The 22,532-nt window shown below is 39.3% G+C and overlaps 1 protein-coding gene across 1 annotated transcript; it reads left to right on the plus strand.

Annotated features, from left to right (window-relative positions):
• The first annotated feature begins 1,512 nt into the window (after positions 1-1,512).
• On the plus strand, positions 1,513-21,627 carry slc25a47b (solute carrier family 25 member 47b). Its single transcript, XM_067991023.1, has 6 exons — positions 1,513-1,671; positions 12,893-12,936; positions 13,020-13,091; positions 13,836-14,018; positions 15,469-15,751; positions 19,118-21,627. The coding sequence occupies exons 1-6, from the start codon at positions 1,635-1,637 to the stop codon at positions 19,402-19,404; spliced, it is 906 nt and encodes a 301-aa protein (XP_067847124.1). The 5' UTR covers positions 1,513-1,634; the 3' UTR covers positions 19,405-21,627.
• The last annotated feature ends 905 nt before the right edge of the window (positions 21,628-22,532 follow it).

The following is a 22,532-nucleotide window of genomic DNA, read 5'->3' on the forward strand; positions in this document are numbered from 1 at the left end:
TATAACTTGTTAAATTCTAAACTCATCCAATCAAGTTAATTGTTTCATTTTATTTAGGTAACTGAAAAAACCCTATGGCTAGTGATCATTCTGCAGTATCTGCGGCTTTACACCTGAATCCATTTTAGAAACATTTAAATGATTTATTAACACAACCTTCGACCCAACTGGGCTTAAAGAATTCAATTTTGTCATATGATGCAAAGAAATGACAAAAAAATTGGCATTATTAACACAAATGTAAAACGATAACAATGTTAACAAAAAAGTTGTTCTTCCCAAATTCTAAAACATCTTATTCATAAATCATACGTATTACACAGTACAATTATTTGGTAGGAAATTAATAGCATAATCTCAATCTGTACAAAACTTGGCCAATTACATAGCTATTCATCACATCAGACTAGATTTTAGCCTTATCCCACTTCAACCATACATCAAAACGAATTGCAGCCCTACCCCACCGCAGTCATACATCACACTGAGACTAATCCCACCATAACATCTGACTGCAGCCGCATAAGAAACCGGACCAGACCGCACCCTTACATAGCTGTAGCGCTATCCCACTTGCCCGCAGTACATAACACCAGGCTGCAGTCCTGTCCAACCACAAGTGGTCAGTTGAGTAATCCAGAACTACCATCAATTTTATTAGAGTCAGGATCGCACTTGGGTGGGTAGGGTCAATGTAAAACTGACGCGGTCCACAAGAAGATGTAGGAGCGGCATTTACACGCCGGGAGTAAAAGTGATGTGGCTTCGAAACAGGTTTAAATATCCGGAGCTGTTTTTATTTTTAAACCAGCGTTGTTTTGCCCAAGGAAGGAATCCTGGAAGAGCAATTGAGTCGCCCAGGTCTGAATTATACACAGAATAAAAGTTTCAGGTGGAACTTTTTGGGAATGTGAAAGTAAAAGGGGCATAACTGGGGTTTCACCGATCCTACCCTAGGAACTGCTAAGCCGAAACACAACGCAGGCGCTCCGACGAAGTGCCGATACCTCACGCCCAAGGGGCCGCTTATATCTTTCCAACACTACCTGTGAAAATAAACAGCTCTCTATATTTCGGTGGATTTTTAATCTTAATGAAGCCGCTCATATTGGCAGAGGTGTTGTTAACTAATAATGAGGGTTTATTTCCAATCTATCTCCCCACCGAAAAAGAAGGTAGTGTCTGCAACTCGTCTTACTGTCGGATTAAAAGCTGCAATCCTACCGCCATATTCCTGACGGTGCGTCAGGCCCCGTTCGGCTATTTCCGTCATTATACCGGTTTCCGCGGTCACTCGGCTATTTCCGTCATTATGCCGGTTTCCGCGGTCACTCGGCTATTTCCGTCATTATACCGGTCTCCGCGGTCACTCGGCTATTTCCGGTATTAGTCGACTGTTTTCGCATTCACTCGGCTTTTTCCGCTACTCGTCTTTTGCTTGTCACGTGAGTTGTCTCCACTGTAGTGCTGGGATGTTGATTACGCTCATGCTCGCAGCCTGTGTTACATAACTGAAGCTGAACGTAGTGTCCTTATTCAGTCAGGGTCTTACATTCTCCCTGTGCTCAAGTTATAGACTCAAAGGTCCATTACACTGTTAGCGCTGAGGAGAAGGTGTTGACATTTAGCGGAAAATGCATTTCATTGACTTCTTAGCTGGGTGGGTTGCAGGTAAGAAATGTCCATTCTCTCGTAAAAGTGTTTCAAAGTTAGAGAAGTAGTCACAATATTTCTTCTACGTATGGGGTTGTTATTCTAAGACGATATACAACGTTTTAAATTGATATAAAAACAGAGAATATTCTAACGGGAAAAAAGGGTTCGTGTTTGGGCAATGTCCTATTATCAGTTTTGAATATTTTCAGTTTTTATTTCAGATTGCTAGGTTTAATTTAATATGTTGCTTATGATTTTTAAAATAGTTAAGAAAACGTTTTAATAATGGAGAATCTATTAATAGTTTTAAAAATTATCCGGCAAATTGTAATTAGTCATTTGGGCTGCGATTTGGGTTTATTCAGACACCACTGAAACTATTAGAGGGTCATAGTGAGGAGCTGTAGAGTATGATTTATGTCGGTGGTTTTGAAATGTTGTCACACTTCTGGGATAGTTTAAACAATATTTTTTTAAGTGGCAATGATTCTTATTTTGGACAAACCATCCTTTATTATTGGTGCCCTCCTTCCAGGAGTTTGAAGCTGTTCTCCAGGATGGATTTCACAAATTCTGTTTGGAAGGTTATTAATTAAACTCGAAGCTGTGGGGATTCATGGTAACTTTTGTGTATCCATAAGAAATTGGGTACTTGTTAGAGGAGTTACGTCTGGGTGGGAGAAGGCTCTGAGTGAGGTTCCCCAAGACTCATGGTTGGGACCACTGCTGCTAATTTGCATCAATGACTTGCACTGAGACTTTCTATTCTTGCACTAGTACATTATCATTGTTAGGTTCCTCTTCTGTTCTTGGGACTGGAGAAGGAACAGGCGTCTCCTGTAGCTGGCCATCTCCAGCGAGGCCGTAGATCAGAGGTGTTAAATTCTCTGAGGTGTTGGAACGAGTCTCTGGTTGGGAAAAGTGGTCCAGCACCCACAAGGAATGGAGTGTCTTATAAAATTAAATCATATTATTACACATGTCTGTAAGTTTCTTTTTCTTGAAAGTACATTTTATATTCTAATTCCTTTATTAGTTCTGCCTCTTAAAAAGAGGGGCATTTGTAAATTTGACTTTCTGTTGTTGACACTGGGGAAACCCAGTGTAATCCTTATGGATTGTTTGAAAAAAGCGGCCAGGCACTATGCAAATTTGTTTCCCCGTATGCGTCAATTAAAAAAAGCATGCAAATTGGTCAAATTTGTAAATTACATTAAATGAGGAAAGGCAGTGGAATTGCAGGAGCAGGTCAGAAATTATAGAATAAGTAGGACAAAATGCAAAGTGGGCAGAACAATAAAAGATTAAATTTTATGCAGACAATTGTGACGTATTGCACGTAGGAAGCTAAGGAGAAAGTTGAACGAGACCTAGGAGTCTTAGACTCAACGTTCAACATGTTCAACTATTGCAGAACAACAATCAATAAAACCAATAGAATGTTGAACTACATAGCCAAAACAGTAGAATACATAGGAACAGGAGTAGGCCATTCAGCCCCTCGAGCCCGCTCCGCCATTTGATAAGATCATGGCTGATCTGTGATCTAACTCCATATACCTGCCTTTGGCCCATATCCCTTAGCTTTTTGCTAACCAAAAGGTATTATCTATCTCAGATTTAAAATTAGCAATTGAGCTAGCATCAATTGTCGTTTGCGGAAGAGAGTTCCAAACTTCTACCACCCTTTGTGTGTAGAAGTGTTTTCTAATCTCATTCCTGAACGGTCTGGTTCTAATTTTTAGACTCTGCCCCCTAATCCTAGAATCCCCAACCAGCGGAAATAGTTTCTCTCTATCCACCCTATCTGTTCCCCTTAATATCTTATAAACTTCGATCAGATCACCCCGTAACCTTCTAAACTCTAGAGAATACAACCCCAATTTGTGTAATCGCTCCTCATAACTTAACCCTTGAAGTCCGGGTATCATTCTAGTAAACCTACGCTGCACTCCCTCCAAGGCCAGTATGTCCTTCCAAAGATGCGGTGCCCAGAACTGCCCGCAGTGCTCCAGGTGCGGTCTAACCAGGGTTTTGTATAGCTGCAGCAAAACTTCTGCCCCCTTGTACTCCAGTCCTCTAAATATAAAGGCCAGCATTCCATTAGCCTTCTTGATTATTTTCTGCACCTGTTCATGACACTTCAATGATCTATGTACCTGCACCCCTAAGTCCCTTTGGACATCCACTGTTTTTAACTTTTTACAATTAGAAAGTACCCTGTTCTATCCTTTTTTGGTCCAAAGTGGATGACCTCACATTTGCCTACAATGAATTCCATTTGCCACAGTTTTGCCCATTTACCTAATCTATCAATATCCCTTTGTAATTTTATGTTTTCATCTACACTGCTTACAATGCCACCAATCTTTGTCATCGGAAAACTTAGATATGAGACTTTCTATGCCTTCATCTAAGTCGTTAATAAATATTGTGAATAATTGAGGCCCCAAGACAGACCCCTGCGGGACTCCACTAGTCACATCCTGCCAGTGTGAGTACCTACCCATTATCCTTACTCTCTGTGGCCTTTTGCTCAGCCAACTTCCCAACCAAGTCTGTACTTTTCCCTCGATTCCATGGGCTTCTATCTTAACTAACAGTCTCTTAGGTGGGACTTTATGAAATGCCTTCTGGAAGTCCATATAAATAACACCAATTGACATTCCTCTGTCCACTCTTCAAAAAATTCAATCAGGTTTGTCAGGCACGACCTACCTTTCACAAATCTAAGCTGGCTCTCTCTGATTAACTGAAAATTTTCAAGGTGTTCAGTCACCCTATCCTTAATTATAGACTCCAGCATTTTCCCCACCACAGATGTTAGGCTAACTGGTCTATAATTCCCTGGTTTCCCTCTCTTTCCCTTCTTAAAAAGCGGAGTGACGTGCAATTCTCCAATCAAGAGGGATGGTTCCTGAATCTAGAGAACTTTGAAAGATTATAGTTAGGGCATCTGCAATCTGCTCACCTACTTCCTTTAAAATCCTGGGATGGAAACCATCTGGTCCTGGGGATTTGTCACTCTTTAGTGCTATTATTTTCTTCATTACTGTTGTCTTACTTGTTAATTTTATTGAGTCCCTGTCCCCAACTCAATGTTAGTTTTCTTGGGATTTCCGGCATGCTATCCTCTTTTTCTACTGTAAATACTGATGCAAAATAATTGTTCAACATGTCCGCCATTTCCCCATTGTCAATGACAATATCCCCACTTTCAGTTTTTAAGGGGCCAACACTGCTCCTGACCACCCTCTTTTTCCTAATGTAACTATAAAAATTCTTCGTATTGGTTTTGATATCCCTTGCAAGTTTCTTTTCATACTCTCTTTTTGTAGCTCTTACTACCTGTTTTGTGACCCTTTGTTGATCTTTGTATCTTTCCCATTCGCCAGGATCTGTGCCATTTTTTGCCTTTTTGTATGCCCTTTCCTTATGTCTTATACTGTCCCTTACCTCTTTAATTGTCCATGGCTTTTTTTTTGGCAAGTAGAGTTCAGGGGTATAAACCGGTACTGTATCACGTCAAATGTTTCTTTAAACACTTCCCACTGATCATCAGTTGTTTTACCCATTAACAGATTTGCCCAGTTTACTGTGGACAGTCTCTGTCTCATCCCATTGAAGTCGGCCTTATCCAAGTCTAGTATCTTAGCAGCTGATTCACTTTTTTTCCCCATTCAAACACTACCTTGAACTCAATCATGTTATGATCGCTATTGGATAGATGTTCACGCACAGTTAAGCTGTTAACTAAACCTGGTTCATTACTAAATCTAGTTTGGCTTGTCCCCTTGTTGCCACTAGGACATACTGCTGTAGAAAACTATCCCGGACACACTCAAGAAATTCACTACCTTTCTGACAGTTGCTAGTCTGCTTTCCCCAATCTATGTGAAGGTTGAAGTTCCCCATTAAGACCACTATGCCTTTGTTGCACGCTTGTCTAATCTCTGCATTTATACAATCTAGCGCTTCAGAGCTGCTGCCAGGGGTCCTATACACAACTCCCACTATAGTCTTAGATCCTTTCCTATTTCTCAATCCGACCCATAAGGTCTCTGTTGGCTGCTTACCTCTCCTTATATCCTCCTTTATCATTGAAGTGGTTTCATCTCTAATCACTAAGGCTACTCCTCCCCCTCTTCCATTTTCCCTATCTTTCCTGTAGACCTTATAACCTGGTATATTTAGTTCCCAATCCTGACCATCCTGCAGCCATGTCTCAGTAATAGCTATCATGTCATACCCTCCAATTTGAATTTGTGCCTGTAGTTCATTTACTTTATTCCTTATACTCTGTGCGTTTGTATATAGAACTCTTAGTTGGGCCACACACCCTAGCCTGTCCTTCAGCTTTGATGCTGGGTTAATCGCCTTACACCTTCTAGTTTTCACTTTATCTGTAGTGTCTAAAGTACACTTTCTTTCTGCTGCTCTACACTTTTCCCTTTCACTTGTTCTTGAATAACTATTTGTACTATTTGTATTGTAAATTTCCCCTGGGTCCTCTCCTCTCTTGCTGCTTTCAACTTTACTCTCTTCTGACTCCCCGCTCAGGTTCCCGTCCCCCTGCCACTCTAGTTTAAACCCTCCCCAACAGCAGTAGCAAACCCCCCTGTGAGGATATTAGTCCCAGATCTGTTGAGATGCAACCCGTCCGGCTTGTACTGTTCCCACCTTCCCGAGAATCGGTCCCAATTCCTCAGGAATCTAAATCCCTCCCTCCTACACCAACCCTCCAGCCATGCATTCATCTGGTCTATTCTCCTATTCCTATACTCACTAGCACGTGGCACTGGGGGTAATCCAGAGATTACTACCCTTGAGGTCCTGCTTTTTAACTTATTTCCTAATTCTTTATATTCTGCTTGCAGGACCTCATCCCTCTTTTTACCTATGTCATTGGTACCGATATGTACCACGACCTCTGGCTGTTCACCCTCCCCCTTCAGAATGTCCTGCAGCCGCTCAGTGACATCCATGACCCTGGCACCAGGGAGGCAACATACCATCCTGGAATCACGTTTGCGGCTGCAGAAACGCCTGTCTGCTCCTCTAACTAAAGGATCCCCTATCACAATTGCTCTCTCGACCTTACTCCTCCCCCCCTGTACAGCTGAGCCACCCATGGTGCTCTGGCAGCACTCCCCAGAACTGAATACTGGTTGGAGAGTGAGATGCCCTCAGGGGAGTCCTGCACTACCTGCCAGGTCCTCCTTGTCTGTCTGGCAGTCACCCAGTCCCTCTCTGCCTGCACTCTTTTAATCTACGGGGTGACCACCTCCTGAAATGTGCTATCCACGAAACTCTCTGCCTCGCGGATGCACTGCAGTGATGCCAACTGCTGCTGTAGGTCCGAAACCCGGAGCTTAAGCTCCACCAGCTGACGACACTTCCTGCACGTGTGGTTGTTCAGGACATGGGAAGTGTCCTGGAGTTCCCACGTGGCAGAGGTCGTGCATTCCACAGGTCTGAGCTGCCCAGCCATGCCTTAATGTATTAGATTAACTTAAACGAAGCACAAACAAATTAAGCCTTAAATACGTTTATTTTTAGTTTTGTTACTCTAGTTAAGTAGTTTATGTTTTTAATTTTAATGAGCTACCAGTAGTTTTACGCTTCTAGCTTTTAATTCAATTTTGTCTAATTCCAATTCCCTAACACAGAAAAAAAAAACTGGCTGGTGAGTATTACAATCACCTACCTGCTGTCCTGTGACGTCACTCCTTGTTTTTTCACCGATTGCCTCTCTGCCGCTCCGAGTGTGGGTAGGCCTTCGAGCCTGGGCCTTTAGTAGTGTTCCGAGTCCTGCGCTCTCCCTCAGGTCCGCTCCCACCTGTAGCTCCGCTCCGAGTGTGGGTAGGCCTTCGAGCCTGGGCCTTTAGTAGTGTTCCGAGTCCTGCGCTCTCTCCCAGGTCTGCTCCCGCCTGTAGCTCCGCTCCGAGTGTAGGTAGGCCTTCGAGCCTGGGCTTTTAGTAATGCTTCGAGTCCCGTGCTCGCTCCCAGGTCCACTCCCACCTGTAGCTTCGCTCCGAGTGTCCGACTCTGAGGAAGTCATGCTCAAACTGTTTGGTGCTTTGGTCTTACCACACCTTGAGTACTGTGCCCAGTTCTGGTCACCGAGACATAAGAGACATTCAGCCTTGTACTTTAGTGCTTGATCCCTGATGTGTGAGGTGTGAGGTATGTGTAAAGAATGGAGCTTTTAAGTCATGAAAGGATGGGTCTTGAGAAGTGATCTTATATAGGTATATAAGATGATGCATTATACAGAAAAGGTAAATCTAGACAATTACTTTAAATTGAGAGAGTAGGATAAGGGACGCAGGTTCAAACTAGTAAAAGTGAAATTTAGGACTGATGTCAGGAAGTTATTCTTTACACAGAGTGATGGAATGGATCCTGGACAGAGTAATGGAGGTGAAAACCATGGAATCGTTAAAGAAACAATTAGTTGTGCAACAGGAAGACTTTAGGATTATTTCTGGGTGGATCAACTAAGATAGCCTTCCTTGGCTTTAATTGTTTGTGACCCCCCCTCCCCCCATTCCCATTGGCATGGACACACTCCTGGGGACTCGCTACCAATGTGGACACACTCCTGGGGACTCACTGTCAACTTCTGAAAAATGGTGTTAGCTACCCAAAGGAAAGCATTGCTTATAATTAATATACAGCAACAAAAATAATGTGCTAGTAAGTCAACAAATACAGACAAATCCAAAAACCTGGTAACCTGGTGGACTCCAATTTGAAATTGTGATTTGTATACCACAAGTGGGTTGCTGATAACTCATGGCAGTCACAAGAACATTGTTTGCATCCCACAACTCCTCTGTGTATTCTATTCACGTTGCATGTTGGGTAAGTAACAATGAATAAAAATCATTTTAATTGACCACTAAATTGATATTTTATGGAAATTATCTCATTATATAAACAGTAATATTGTTTTTCTGTTTTATATTGATCCTTACCTTGCAGAAAAATCATTTCAATACAAAGTAGAAATCCTTAATTGGCATGCTAAAGACTAATAAGTTATTTTTTTCTTTTTTCATTGTTTCATTCTCTAGCCTATCTTTTCATTTTGGTTTCATTACCAATATTTGTATTGTTTTCTATCTATTTATTGTTCAGATCATATTTTTGTTTAAGGGGTCTATATTGTTTTGTAAATACGCTCAATTCCTGGAACAGCCAGATGTGTAAAAATAAATAAATTAATGCTGTGGCTATTGCTAAGTAACAGTTTGTAACTTCAGTGCATAATCTTTCCACGGTGGCTTTTACAAACGTTTATAGATCATTTCACAATAAAGGACACAAGATGTTGTAGATATAATTTTCTGTATTCTTTTGATTGTATTTTATCGTGTGCCTTGTTGAATTTTTAATAAAAGCTTCAGAAACAATAAAATCATTACAACTTGCTAATATTAAAGAAACACAATATTTGCCCCTGTTGAGACTTGTGTGTTTCATAAATCCACAAAGACTGCTTTTGTACTAGGCTCCCATGTATTGAAAATTGTTGGTCTGGTGTTGCCTTGTTCTGTTCCTACTTAGGATCCGTGTATCCTGCTTGTTGTATTTAAATCACCTTGTAACGTTCCAATTCTGTAATTGAGCTATATGTTCAATGGTGTACAGATAGGGTAATGCCCTGGTGTTTCACCTGCACAAATATAGAAAATTGCACTTTGTGACATATACTAAAATAACCTCAGTGGATTTACTGTACTGATAAATTAGCTGGTTTGTCTGCATGCTTGATGTCTCTCGTGTTGAGTTCCTTATCTTTTCTTGGCTGTAAGGAGGGGGTGTAGAGCGCAGGCCAATTGAGCTGGGTACAAGGAATATCTGTATTTTTCTTGCAATTGCCACATTTGGAAACCAAAATCAGTTATATGAAAACTCGTATCCCAATCCCCCATCACAACTGTGGCGGCACAGGACTTTCTTCCTCTGGTCCCATGTACCCCATACCCTACATGAAATCCTGGAGTCTGAGACATTTACATGAAGTGGGGAGGCGATCCTGATATTAGCAGTGCAGCCGCCTGCAAAACGGGTAGAAGGGAGGAAATTCGCAGCAGAGAGCAGCCGCTTTGCTGGTATGCCAGCAGTCTGGACATTGATGCTGTTCTGCGAAGAAAGCTAGCCTGTTTCCAAAAAGGCCAGTAATCTTATGACAGCTGATGACTTCATGATTATAGAATCATAGAAGTTTACAACATGGAAACAGGCCCTTCGGCCCAACATGTCCATGTCGCCCAGTTTATACCACTAAGCTAGTCCCAATTTCCTGCACTTGGCCCATATCCCTCTATACCCATCTTACCCATGTAACTGTCTAAATGCTTTTTAAAAGACAAAATTGTATCCGCCTCTACTACTGCCTCTGGCAGCTCGTTCCAGACACTCACCACCCTTTGAGTGAAAAAATTGCCCCTCTGGACCCTTTTGTATCTCTCCTCTCTCACCTTAAATCTATGCCCCCTCGTTATAGACTCCCCTACCTTTGGGAAAAGATTTTGACTATCGACCTTATCTATGCCCCTCATTATTTTATAGACTTCTATAAGATCACCCCGAAACCTCCTACTCTCCAGGGAAAAAAGTCTCAGCCTATCCAACCTCTCCCTATAAGTCAAACCATCAAGTCCCGGTAGCATCCTAGTAAATCTTTTCTGCACTCTTTCTAGTTTAATAATATCCTTTCTATAATAGGGTGACCAGAACTGTACACAGTATTCCAAGTGTGGCCTAACTAATGTCTTGTACAACTTCAACAAGACATCCCAACTCCTGTATTCAATGTTCTGACCAATGAAACCAAGCATGCTGAATGCCTTCTTCACCACCCTATCCACCTGTGACTCCACTTTCAAGGAGCTATGAACCTGTACTCCTAGATCTTTGTTCTATAACTCTCCCCAACGCCCTACCATTAACGGAGTAGGTCCTGGCCCGATTTGATCTACCAAAATGCTACCAAATGATTGGCTGCATACATTATACTGGGGGCAACTAAGATGTGACTATTGGCAATTCTGGTAGGTGAAATCATTCTCCCCAGTCTCTTCCTAACATCACCTGGAAATGAGGTAGATGCAAGAAGTGCCTTCCCCACTGCTTGAGGAAGTGCTGGTGTAGGCCAAACAGGACAGAGACTTGGAAAAACTGTGTCTACTCTAAAATTTGCCCGTCTGCTCAATAGTGTCTGAATCTGCTGAAAAGGTCACGATTTTCAGAGTCTTTGGGGATAATTTTAACCTAACTCGCCAGGCGGAAAATCCATGGGATGGGGGGAACCCACCCAATATTACTCTCCATTGCTTTCACTGGAGAGTAAAATCAGTCGGGGTGTAAAACCAGCATTGCACCTGATCCCTTCAGTTTCCTGCCAGGTTAGTTAGGTTAAAATTGACCCCATTTTCTCTGAACTAGTAACTCAGATTCCTGCACATGGAATTGATGCATTTTATTTGTCATAAAAAAGACAATATTTTAATGTGACTGTCCCTCAGTTGCTAAGTAGACTATGGACCTCACAACAGTTGAACTCTATCTTGCTAAAATGTAGATAACAGCTCTTAAAAATGCACTGCTATCTCTCCATCTACTGCTTAAAATAGAAAAATACTATGCAAATTGAAGTGCAATGAAACTTGCTGTATGACTTTAGTTATTTCAATGACATTGTAAATTTTATTTTATAAGGTAGCATATCATAATTATATTAAAATAATTGCTTACACATAGGGTTTTAATGTTTTAGCTGATTTAAACTGGAACAAATTCGTTAGAACCTTTTCTAATTTGAGAAACTAAAACATTTTTGGTGAATTTTTGTGCTCATTAAAGTCAGGGATATCATTGTAATGGAGAATGGGACACTTTTCCATGTTTTACAGCTAGTACAGCTTTTCAGCTTTAGTATGGCTACAGCCAGAGTAATGCTCCATGTATAGTTATATTCTGGTAACTAGAAAATGGTAATGGTTCTGATTCCGGCTGACAGGTGGGTACTGTGCTGTCAGCCACTGGAGTGTTTAGCCTACTTGGGTCAGTATGGATGGCTGGGGAGACACAAAACCTTTAGGCAGTCAAGCAGCTATGGGATGGTATAATGAGACATATGAAATAAAGGCAGGAAACAGGAAAGCTAAGTTGCACTGCTTATAGTGCAGAAGGTGATGGTAGGTTTTTCATGAAATCACAGACCTTAAGTCCAAAACTGCTGTGTTTTTTTTTAAATGGGTAAAATTGGTAGCCCATTTTCTACTATAATTTTTTTATATAACTATCCCTCTACTCTTCTGCTTCTTCTCTCCCCTCCAACAATGCACTTTAACCAATGTTAACTTGTATATCACACCAACCATGCTTATCATCTCTGGGCTAGATTGCTATTTTAGTACCAATTAGTGTGAAGATGTGAACAGTTTTCTGATGTCTACTTGCATCTCCTAAGAAATGAGTTGAGGCTGCTTAGTCTCACTTTGCTTAAGACCTTTGCAACAGCACCATAGAGAGGAATTTTATCATAATTCAAAACCTGGTCCCAGAGGTGAAATAGTAGAATGTGAACTGGGTTAGTTGGAGCTGAATAGAGAAAGCTTTACTCTGCATCTGGTCCTTGCTATACTTGATCCTTTGGTGGATGATGCACTGGGAGCAAAAGATGGAAAGCATTCCCTTCCCTAGCAGTTGTAAACAATTTTACAACACCAAGTTATAGTCCAGCAATTTTATTTTAAATTCACAAGCTTTCGGAGATTTTCTCCTTCCTCAGGCAAATGGAAACATTTGCCTGAGGAAGGAGAAAATCTCCGAAAGCTTGTGAATTTAAAATAAAATTGCTGGACTATAACTTGGTGTTGTAAAATTGTTTACAATTGTCAACCCCAGTCCATCACCGGCATCTCCACATCATGACTTCCCTAGCAGTGACATTGCTCATCAATGAGTGCCAAAAATGTAAGATCAAGCCTGAAGCTACCTTGTGACTGATTCTGCAGTAATATAAGTTTTCTTCATTGTAGCAGAATACAGGGCAAAATACACGTTAACACGTACTTAATTTTTTTTAGTTTACAGATTGCAGTACGATAAATATTTTAGAAATTCTATGTAAGAAGATTATGTTGCAGATTTTCTATTGTGTAACATTTGTAATTAAAATTCTGTTTTATATCCACTGCTGTAAAATTTACATCACCCACAGGTGGACTTGCTACTGCTGTGGGATATCCTTTGGATACAATCAAGGTAGTGTATTTATTGGTGTTGCTGCTAGAAATTGCCCATATTTACATACATGATATTGTAGTTAATACCTGCTGTCTCACCAGGTGAGAATTCAGACACAGCGCATATACAGTGGTGTCTGGCACTGTATTCGATCAACATATCAGAGAGAAAAGGTAAACCTGAGCTTTTGTGGATTATGTACAACTTTGTGAAACATGGAAAGGTTATTTTAGAAACCATTATTTTGGCTTTATTCCTCAGTTAGAGTTCTTGGACGTTATTGTGCTTAACTTGAAGAAATACCAGAAGTTAAGCACTACAGTTTTCTAGTTATGAAGCATTAGTGCAAACCCATCCCCTTTAAAACCCATTTATCCATTTATTTTATATTAATTTATCATAAACTGCGTGGCCTTCAATTTGGGCCAACCATCATTGAACCATTTCCAATGCCAGGTGCTGAAATACCATGTTGCAGCCTCAAACAATATAAAGCTGTCTGCTCAACTAGAAGGCCAGGTATTGCACAATAAGGTTTTAAATACATTTTTAACTTAGCAAAAAGATATTTTTAAAATTAAATATTGGGAAGGAGCATCTTTTTTTGCATCAGTATTTCAAGGATGAGGTTCATTCAAATCTAACTCCCAAGTTATGGCCATTGAGACAAAGATGCTATACACAGCAATTATTAGTGCATGGGGAAGAATGGGGGCCATGAACATCAGATTCAGGATTATGTTTTTCTGGAAAATGTAATCAAATACAAACTGAACCAAAATACAGCTGATTATGGATAGGACTTGAAATGAGACAAATTTTAGATCATGTAAATTGTAATTTATTTCTTCTATTGTAATATCAAAGTTGTGAAATGAGCAGAACATTTTCAGTAATATTTGTTGTCTTTTATCCAGGTGTATGGATTTTATAAAGGAATGGCATTGCCTGTTCTATCAGTGTCTGTATGCAGTTCAGTTTGTTTTGGCACATACAGAAATTGTCTCCATTTATTATGCCAGTTGCGGCATGGTAGCTCCGATGCAAAACCATCCAGACTTGATGTTTTCGTCGCAGGCTGCGCTGCGGGGACTGCTGAGGTAAATTGTTTGTATTATGATAATTGTCATATGTATTCAGGATATTATCACTTTTTTTTTGCTTTGGTTATGTTTCAGGCTAAATGAATTAGATAGTTTTGGTTAGTTCTGTACCTAATGCAAGAATTTGAGGGAGTTAAAAACATGTCACATATGTGCAACTGACCAATGAAACTTATGATTTCTAAACTCTTGTCTGGAATCAGGTGATCTGATGTATTTTAGCTAGGTAAATTTGGGATGACTTGATACTCGGGGTTTATTTGCAGTACACCTATTTATACTTCTTTTCTAGTGAGATCACAGACAACTACTAAACTAGGTCTACAGATTACCAGAAATTCTCCATATTATTTCAGTGTAAAACATTTTCTGAACACTGATTTAAACAGTGTTAATAAATCATTGAGGGGCTTCACAATTTTGCTAATGTCTGCAAGCCGACCATTGCTGTGTACAGCATCTTTGTCTCAATGGCCATATCCTCACTTTTGCGTCAGAAGGTGTTGAGTTTAAGGCCTATTGCAGAACCTGAGCACATCAACTAGACTGACTTTTGGTGCACTACTGAGGAAGTGCTGCATTGTTAGAGGTTCTATCTTTCAGATGAGACATTTAACTGAGGCACCTGTTCAAGTGGACATAAAACATCCCATGGCACTACTTGAAGTAGAAAAGAGAAGTTCTCCAGGTGCCTTGACCAACATTTATCCCTCAACCATAATCACCAAAACAGATTAACTGGTCATTTATCTCAGTGGAGCCTTGCAGTACACAAATTGGTTGCTGCGTTTGTCTACATAACAACACTAATTATACTTTTAAAAAGTAATTCATTGGCGGTGAAGCTCTTTGGGACACCGCAAGGACCTGAAATGTGCTATAAATACAAGTTCTTTCTTTGTTTTGACTTGCAAGCCAAACATGCCTGGCACCTGTGTCCCATTAAAGTTCTATTATTGCATCTGTGGGAAGAATGCTCTAGAAGTTTTGTTTCTTTTTAAAAGAGGGGAGGGTAGAAGAGGTCGACCAATAGAGGGAAATATCATTCTCAATCGTGGTACTGTTTACTAATATGTTTCACATTGAAAGATTACAGAAAAACTATTATAAAGTTTTATAAGAGATTAAGGAATTCTCTGCAAATGAAGTGCTGTATTGCAATGCCACATGTGATAGAACTACAAATCAGAACTGATCAATTCATAGCACATGAGAAAGTCCAGGGCTTAAGTCATTAAAGTCATAGATGGTTCCTGGTAATCAATCTGTGTAAGTTTATTTTGATAAATGCTGTTTCTTTAAATAATGTGAACACTCTCCCTAGCCTAGCTTTGTTCCAGTGGCTCCATAACTCCCTCACAGGGCCCCAATTTTTAAAAAAACAATTTTTAATCTGACAGACTATCTGTCTTTTATAATTGTCATTTAAAAGATCTTTCTTTTTCAGGCTATGGTGTTTGCTCCTATTGACCTGATCAAGATAAGGCAGCAGAATCAGACACATCCTCATCAGTCATACCAAGGTCCTCCATCTCGTGACATGTTATCAAAACCCAGATACAGAGGCCCAATCCACTGCCTAATAACAGTAGTAAAAGAGGAAGGGATTTTGGGATTGTACCGAGGTATTACTGCACTGTGGTTAAGAGATATCCCATGTTTTGGATTATATTTTGTGATGTACTCTGTTTTCACTGAATGGTTAACTCCACAAGGACAACGTAAACCAGGTATTTACAATTTTGGAACCATTTAAAGGGCAGTTCAACACATGTTTATATTAAATGGCTTTGCTCTAATATTAGGATTGTGTCCCCTTGTTCTGAAATAGTTTATCTATCTATCTATCTCTCTATCTCTCTACTCTACTCGACCGCACCTGGAGTACTGTGAGCAGTTCTGGGCACCGCACCTTCGGAAGGACATATTGGCCTTGGAGGGAGTGCAGCGTAGGTTTACTAGAATGATACCCGGACTTCAAGGGTTAAGTTACGAGGAGAGATTACACAAATTGGGGTTGTATTCTCGAGAGTTTTGAAGGTTAAGGGGTGATCTGATCGAAGTTTATAAGATATTAAGGTGAACAGATAGGGTGGATGGAGAGAAACTATTTCCGCTGGTTGGGGATTTTAGGAGTAGGGGGCACAGTCTAAAAATTAGAGCCAGACCGTTCAGGAGCAAGATTAGAAAACATTTCTACACACAAAGGGTGGTAGAAGTTTGGAACTCTCTTCTGCAAACGGCAATTGATACCAGCTCAATTGCTAAATTTAAATCTGAGATAGATAGCTTTTTGGCAACCAAAGGGATATGGGCCTAAGGCAGTTATATGGAGTTAGATCACAGATCAGCCATGACCTTATCAAATGGCGGAGCAGGCACGAGGGGCTGAATGGCCTACTCCTGTTCCTATGTTCCTACCCAATCGAATCCTTTTATTATTTTAACCACCCTGCGCTTTGACCGTATATTTTCAAAAAATTTATTCTTGGGATATGGGTATCGCTAACAAGGCCAGCATTTATTGTGCATCCCCGTATAACACCATTCACAGGTAAATGGGAACAGACACAATAGGATCACCATTGCATGACTGGGAACACATATTATCTTTACTAATATACTGACATGCCACTGCCAGTAAGGTTAGAAAAACACCTGTGTTGAGATCGAATTTTGAAAGTAATCCCCATTTAAATTATGTGTCATGTTTCAAACACCTGACCAGTTTAGACAGAATAGATTTTTAAATTGTTGAGCAAGAAATGTAAAATTGTTTACTTTGTGGCTTTTTGTTTCAAAAGCTTACATTCCTTCTCCCTTTTACTTTGTACTGTTGCCAATGTCTCATGCCAGCAATTCTTACACTTTTAATTTAAAGTGAATAATCTTTTGAATGTGACTTGTGGGATGACAATTGGTTAGAATTAACCATACTGTCCCCCAAAATACACACTAATTTTAAAAAGTGACAATAATGGGATTTATCATTGTCATTATGGCTCATTGGCTCAGTTGGTAGTACTTTTGCTTCTGAGTCAGAAGGTTGTGGGTTCAAGGCCCACTCTAGGACTTGAATGTATATGGTAGACTGACATGCCAGTGCAGTAATGAAGGAGTTCTATGTTGTTGGAGATGCTGTCCTTCAGATTAATGTGAAGGCTTGTCTGCTGTTCAGAGGGACATTAAAGATCCTATGGCACCATTCGAAGGACAGGGAGTCCTCTGTGTACTGCTCAACAACATTCCCCTCTCAACTAACCTTCACCAAAACAGATCTAACAGATCATTTATCTTGATAATGGGATCTTGCTGTGCATGAAATGGCTGTTGCTACACTTCAAATTAATTCATTGTGAAGTGCTTTGAGATGTGAGACACAACATATTTTTAAAAAATTAGACTTCCATATGTCCTTGATATTTGTTTACATAACATGATTCAGCACCATGCATAAACTCACTATAAAACAGTAAAACAAAGTGTTGTAACAGTTTTTTTATATATCCTGTCAAGATGAGGGTCATCTTTCTAAATAAAAGCTAAGATTACTTTATCAGATACCATTTCAAAAATGGTTAGTGTTAGTGATGAGGGATGTCATTGATATCAACTTCTGAATATATGGATAATCCCATTCGCTGATGGGTAAGAGAAATTTCTATAACATCATAACTCATGAATTGTAGCCATCCTTGATAAATGTCATATCAAAGCCTTTAGTTTGTGAGGATACAGTAAGTAATTGTAGAAAGGATACCTGGATCCAATTACATAGCAGTATCTTGATAATTAAGGGGATTCGATGTCATAAAGTCTGACAGCAAAACTCAAATGGTGTATAGTGATCATCTGACCATTATATTACGTAGATTAGGCTAAAAAAAATTCAGAAGATTGCATTCATAGTGAAGCTTTTGGGTTATCCTGTTTCTCACCAACTGGCTATTGGTCTTTTCACGTTGTTGAATACATTCAAAATGAAGGATTATTGCTCCTGATACTGTTACTGCAAGTTTATTGAGAAATAATTTGAGGGTGGTGACCATAAAATTTAGTGGCCAGTATTTACCATAAACTTACAATATATTAATCAACTGATAAAATCAAAACAATACGCAGAGGTCACGTCCAACCCCTCGATCTTGCCATCTCTCGTGGCCTCCAATTTAAAATCCTCATCCTTGTGTTTAAATCCCTTCATGGCCTTTCCCTCCTTTATCTCTGTAACCATTACAAGCCCTATCATTCCCACCCCCTGCTCCAAAACTCTCCTTTCATCCAACTCTGGCCTTTTATCTATCCCCCTTCCCTTCGCCATACCATTGACGGCCGTGCCTTCAGCCTTTTAGGCCCTATGCTCTGGAATTCTCTCCCTAAATCCCTCTGTGTCTCCACTTTGCTATCTTCCATTAAGAATCTCCTTAAAACCCACCTCTTTGACCATCCCTCCTAATTTCTCCTTCTTTAGCTCCACATTTATATTTGTCTGGTCACACTTCTGTGCACTTCCTTGGGATGTTCTTCTATGTTAAAGGCACTGTACAACTGTAAGTTGTTGTGGTCTTTTAGAGAAATATATTCTACTGATTTGAATTTATTATCTGCTAACGTTCTGACCTCTACAGGGGTACAGTTTTTCCAAATTAAGATCAGATTCCTTCATTTAGTGAGTGAATAGTATTCATCTATGTCAATAGTCAGACATTCTGATATCATTATTCTTATAAATGTGATTGTTTGTGTTGCAGGATCTGGCAGGATGTACAGTCCTGTAATTGCATGAGATTTGTAGTCGATGCACTCGTTGTATTTCACTCTGAATGGTTGGTTAATCCTTGGGTTGAAATAAATCTGTAACAATGTAATCTCTTGTGTTAACTTATGAAATGAGATCTACACCTATTTTGTCTAAAAGATAATCAATTAATTTACTTATAGGGGAACTTGTTAAAAATTTATCAAAATATACCAGCACTTTGTAAACATTCTAAACTAATCAGGCTTGCATTAAGTGGGGTACTAAAAATATGGAGAAATAGTTTTACATGTTGAACACCTTTTTGAATTAATAAAAGCTTTTTTTTCCTCCTCAGATTGGTCAGCCTTGTTGTTGGCTGGTGGATGTGCTGGCATGACTTACTGGGCATTGGCAACTCCAATGGATGTCATGAAATCCCGAATGCAGATGGATGGCATGGGGCAGCAGAGATACAGTGGTGTACTGAATTGTATTACTGAAAGTTTCAAACACGAGGGGATGAGAGTTTTCTTCAAGGGCTTGAGCTTGAACTGTGTCCGTGCATTTCCTGTTAATGGACTGACATTTGCAATTTATGAAACTGTGCTGGCATTCCTCAAAAAAATCACCTTAAAAGATTAGTACAATGCAGAAGGTGGTGTGTTTAAGGCCCATTGCAGAACCTGAGCACATAATCTAGATTGACTTTTAGTGCAGCACTCCCTCAGTACTGCACCATCAGAGGTTCTATCTTTCAGATGAGACATAAAACATCCCATGGCACTACTTGAAATAGAAAAGAGAAGTTCTCCCGGTGCCTTGACCAACATTTGTCCCTCAACCATAATCACCAAAACAGGTTAACTGGTCATCTATCTCAGTGGAGCCTTGCATTGCAAAAATTGGCTGCTGCGTTTGTCTACATAATAACACTAATTACACTTTTAAAAAAAGTAATTCATTGGTGGTTAAGCTCTTTGGGGTACCCCAAGGACAAATTCTTTCTTTGTTTTGACTTCCAGCCAAACATGCCTGGCACCTGTGTCCCATTAAGTTCTATTATTGCATCTGGGAAGAATGCTCTAGAAGTCTTGTTTTTGTTTTAAAAGAGGGGAGGGTAAAAGAGGTCAACCAATAGAGGGAAATATCATTCTCAATCATGGTACTGTTTACTAATATGTTTCACATTGAACTCTGAAGGCATTATATGTATCTCTCATTTATATATATATATATAATGTGTGTGTGTGTGTATGTGTGTATATTGTATAGTTAAAACTGGACTTGAATGAAAAATTTGAAATGTAGGTGGCTGAATGTGGAATATCTAGTAGTTAATACTCTTATCACAACTTTGGGAATTTTGTTTTCTGAAGCCGGTTAATGAATTTTGGGGCCTTCAGATTTTTTTTTTGTTTTTCTACATAATTTTCATTTATATAAAAGGTACTGACATTGCCAAAGCCTTTAAGGGCAGTGAATCCATATAAACTTTCATTCTATATACAGAATAATGGATACCTCGTTATATGGCTATTTCTAATGGAGTGGTTTAGATAGAACCTGAAACTACAAAAGGCGTGACAGAACCCCTTCTTGTTATCTGTTTTCTTTATTTTTGGTTTCATTTGTGAACTCTTGCTGCTGATGCGCATTCTTTCCTTGATGTGTGAATATTCACAAAAATGTTTTAATGTTTAATAAGGAAAACGGATTAGTAAGTTTTAATCTACTGTTGATTACTATTTGAAACTTATATATTTTTATGACTTATTTTCTAAATATTTAAATATTAGCTTTACTTAGTGGTAGCATTCTTGCCTTTGAATCAGAAGGTTGCAGGTTCAAGCCTTACTCCAGGAATTGAGTACATAATCTAGGCTGACATTTCAGTACTGCAGTGAGGTGGTGCTGCATTTCAAAGGTGCTGCCTTTTGTTTGGGAAGTTAAACATGCCCCAACTGCCTGATAACATCGATGCAAAAGTTCCTATAGCACCATTTGAAGAAGAGCAGGGAGTTCTCCTAGTATCCTCCAATATTCATCCCTTAACCAACATCAACAAAACAAATTAACTGGTCATTTATCTCAATTGCTGTTTGTTGAATCATAGAATCATAGAAGTTTACAACATGGAAACAGGCCCTTCGGCCCAACATGTCCATGTCGCCCAGTTTGTACCACTAAGCTAGTCCCAATTGCCTGCACTTGGCCCATATCCCTCTATACCCATCTTACCCATGTAACTGTCCAAATGCTTTTTAAAAGACAAAATTGTACCCGCCTCTACTACTGCCTCTGGCAGCTCGTTCCAGGCACTCACCACCCTTTGAGTGAAAAAATTGCCCCTCTGGACCCTTTTGTATCTCTCCCCTCTCACCTTAAATCTATGCCCCCTCGTTATAGACTCGCCTACCTTTGGGAAAAGATTTTGACTATCGACCTTATCTATGCCCCTCATTATTTTATAGACTTCTATAAGATCACCCCGAAACCTCCTACTCTCCAGGGAAAAAAGTCTCAGCCTATCCAACCTTTCCCTATAAGTCAAACCATCAAGTCCCGGTAGCATCCTAGTGTGTACAAATTGGCTGCTATATTTGCCTGTAAAACAACAGTGACTACACTTCAAAAATAATTAATTGCCGGTGAAGTGCTTTGGGATGTCCCGAGGATGTAAAAAGCACTATATAAATGTTTGTTACTGACTTGTAAAATCAAGGATATGTCTACAGAAGCTAAACTAAAGAGAAAAATTGTAATTTGGTGTTTTTTCTGTTCCAGTTTTCTACATTGTAAATTGATAATTATGTTTTTCACTGACTTTATTAGTGGTTTCATAACTTGAAATTAAAGTTGTGAAAATGGGCTAATATTTTTGCATTGTACTTATTTAATTGTAACATTTTTGTGTTGATTTAAAGCATTGTTTGGCATCAGATTGAGTTTCTAAACATGAACAAAAAATATCCTGATCATGTACAGTATTTTCTCCATTGTGCTTTTATTCTGTACTTTCATATCATATGTACAATGGTCCACAAAAATGCAATTTTAATATCCTTAAAGAAAATGTTATCAAGCATCATACGGGCAGTGCAATAAGTGTTTGCATATAAATTAAGACAAAAAAATGTGCTTCATGTTATTTAGAAAGTTATTGTGTAAATGGAACAAATGAACTGAAATTAAACCATTCTCTTAAAGGCTTCACTTTACTATAGGAATTGTAGACTGTACCTTCCACATTTTGTGCCTTATAGTGTAGTCTACCAACCTTCAAGAAGAAATCTCTCCGACTTGCCGAGAGAACCTAATGAATCCTGGAACATTGATCTAACTTTATAACCTTAACCAACTGCATTCAATTGCTCACACATCCTTGGTCCCAGCGATACAGGGAACAGTATTTGAATATCTTAATTCATATAACCTGCAATTTTTTTTCAAAGCAAATAACATAGCATTAATTGTTTTGATAGGAGTCTGTACTTGGGGAGAATCTTACCTCTAAGGGGATATATTTTCCTCCACTAATTTTAGTGAAAAATTGACATGCATATAAAGTGGTCTTCCCCACTTATTCACGTCTACATTTTCACAAATTAGCGAATGGAAGAAATCATAGTCCTAAATATCTTAAATCTGAGATTTGTTGAAATTTATATTCAGGGTGTAATTTTTAAGTACATTTCCTGCAAAACGATTTAGAAGAGTAAAGATTTCAAACAATACATATGTTTGTCTTTTTATTTAAAAGCAAGGAAATT

Source organism: Heptranchias perlo, chromosome 10 (assembly GCF_035084215.1).
Source record: "Heptranchias perlo isolate sHepPer1 chromosome 10, sHepPer1.hap1, whole genome shotgun sequence".
NCBI lineage: Eukaryota > Metazoa > Chordata > Chondrichthyes > Hexanchiformes > Hexanchidae > Heptranchias > Heptranchias perlo.

Excerpts from the sequence above, each read along its gene's own strand:
- slc25a47b (XM_067991023.1), top strand. The coding sequence starts at position 1,635 with ATGCATTTCATTGACTTCTTAGCTGGGTGGGTTGCAG. Across the intron at positions 1,672-12,892 it reads CTTAGCTGGGTGGGTTGCAG|GTGGACTTGCTACTGCTGTG; the intron begins GTAAGAAATGTC and ends CATCACCCACAG. Across the intron at positions 13,092-13,835 it reads CAACATATCAGAGAGAAAAG|GTGTATGGATTTTATAAAGG; the intron begins GTAAACCTGAGC and ends TCTTTTATCCAG.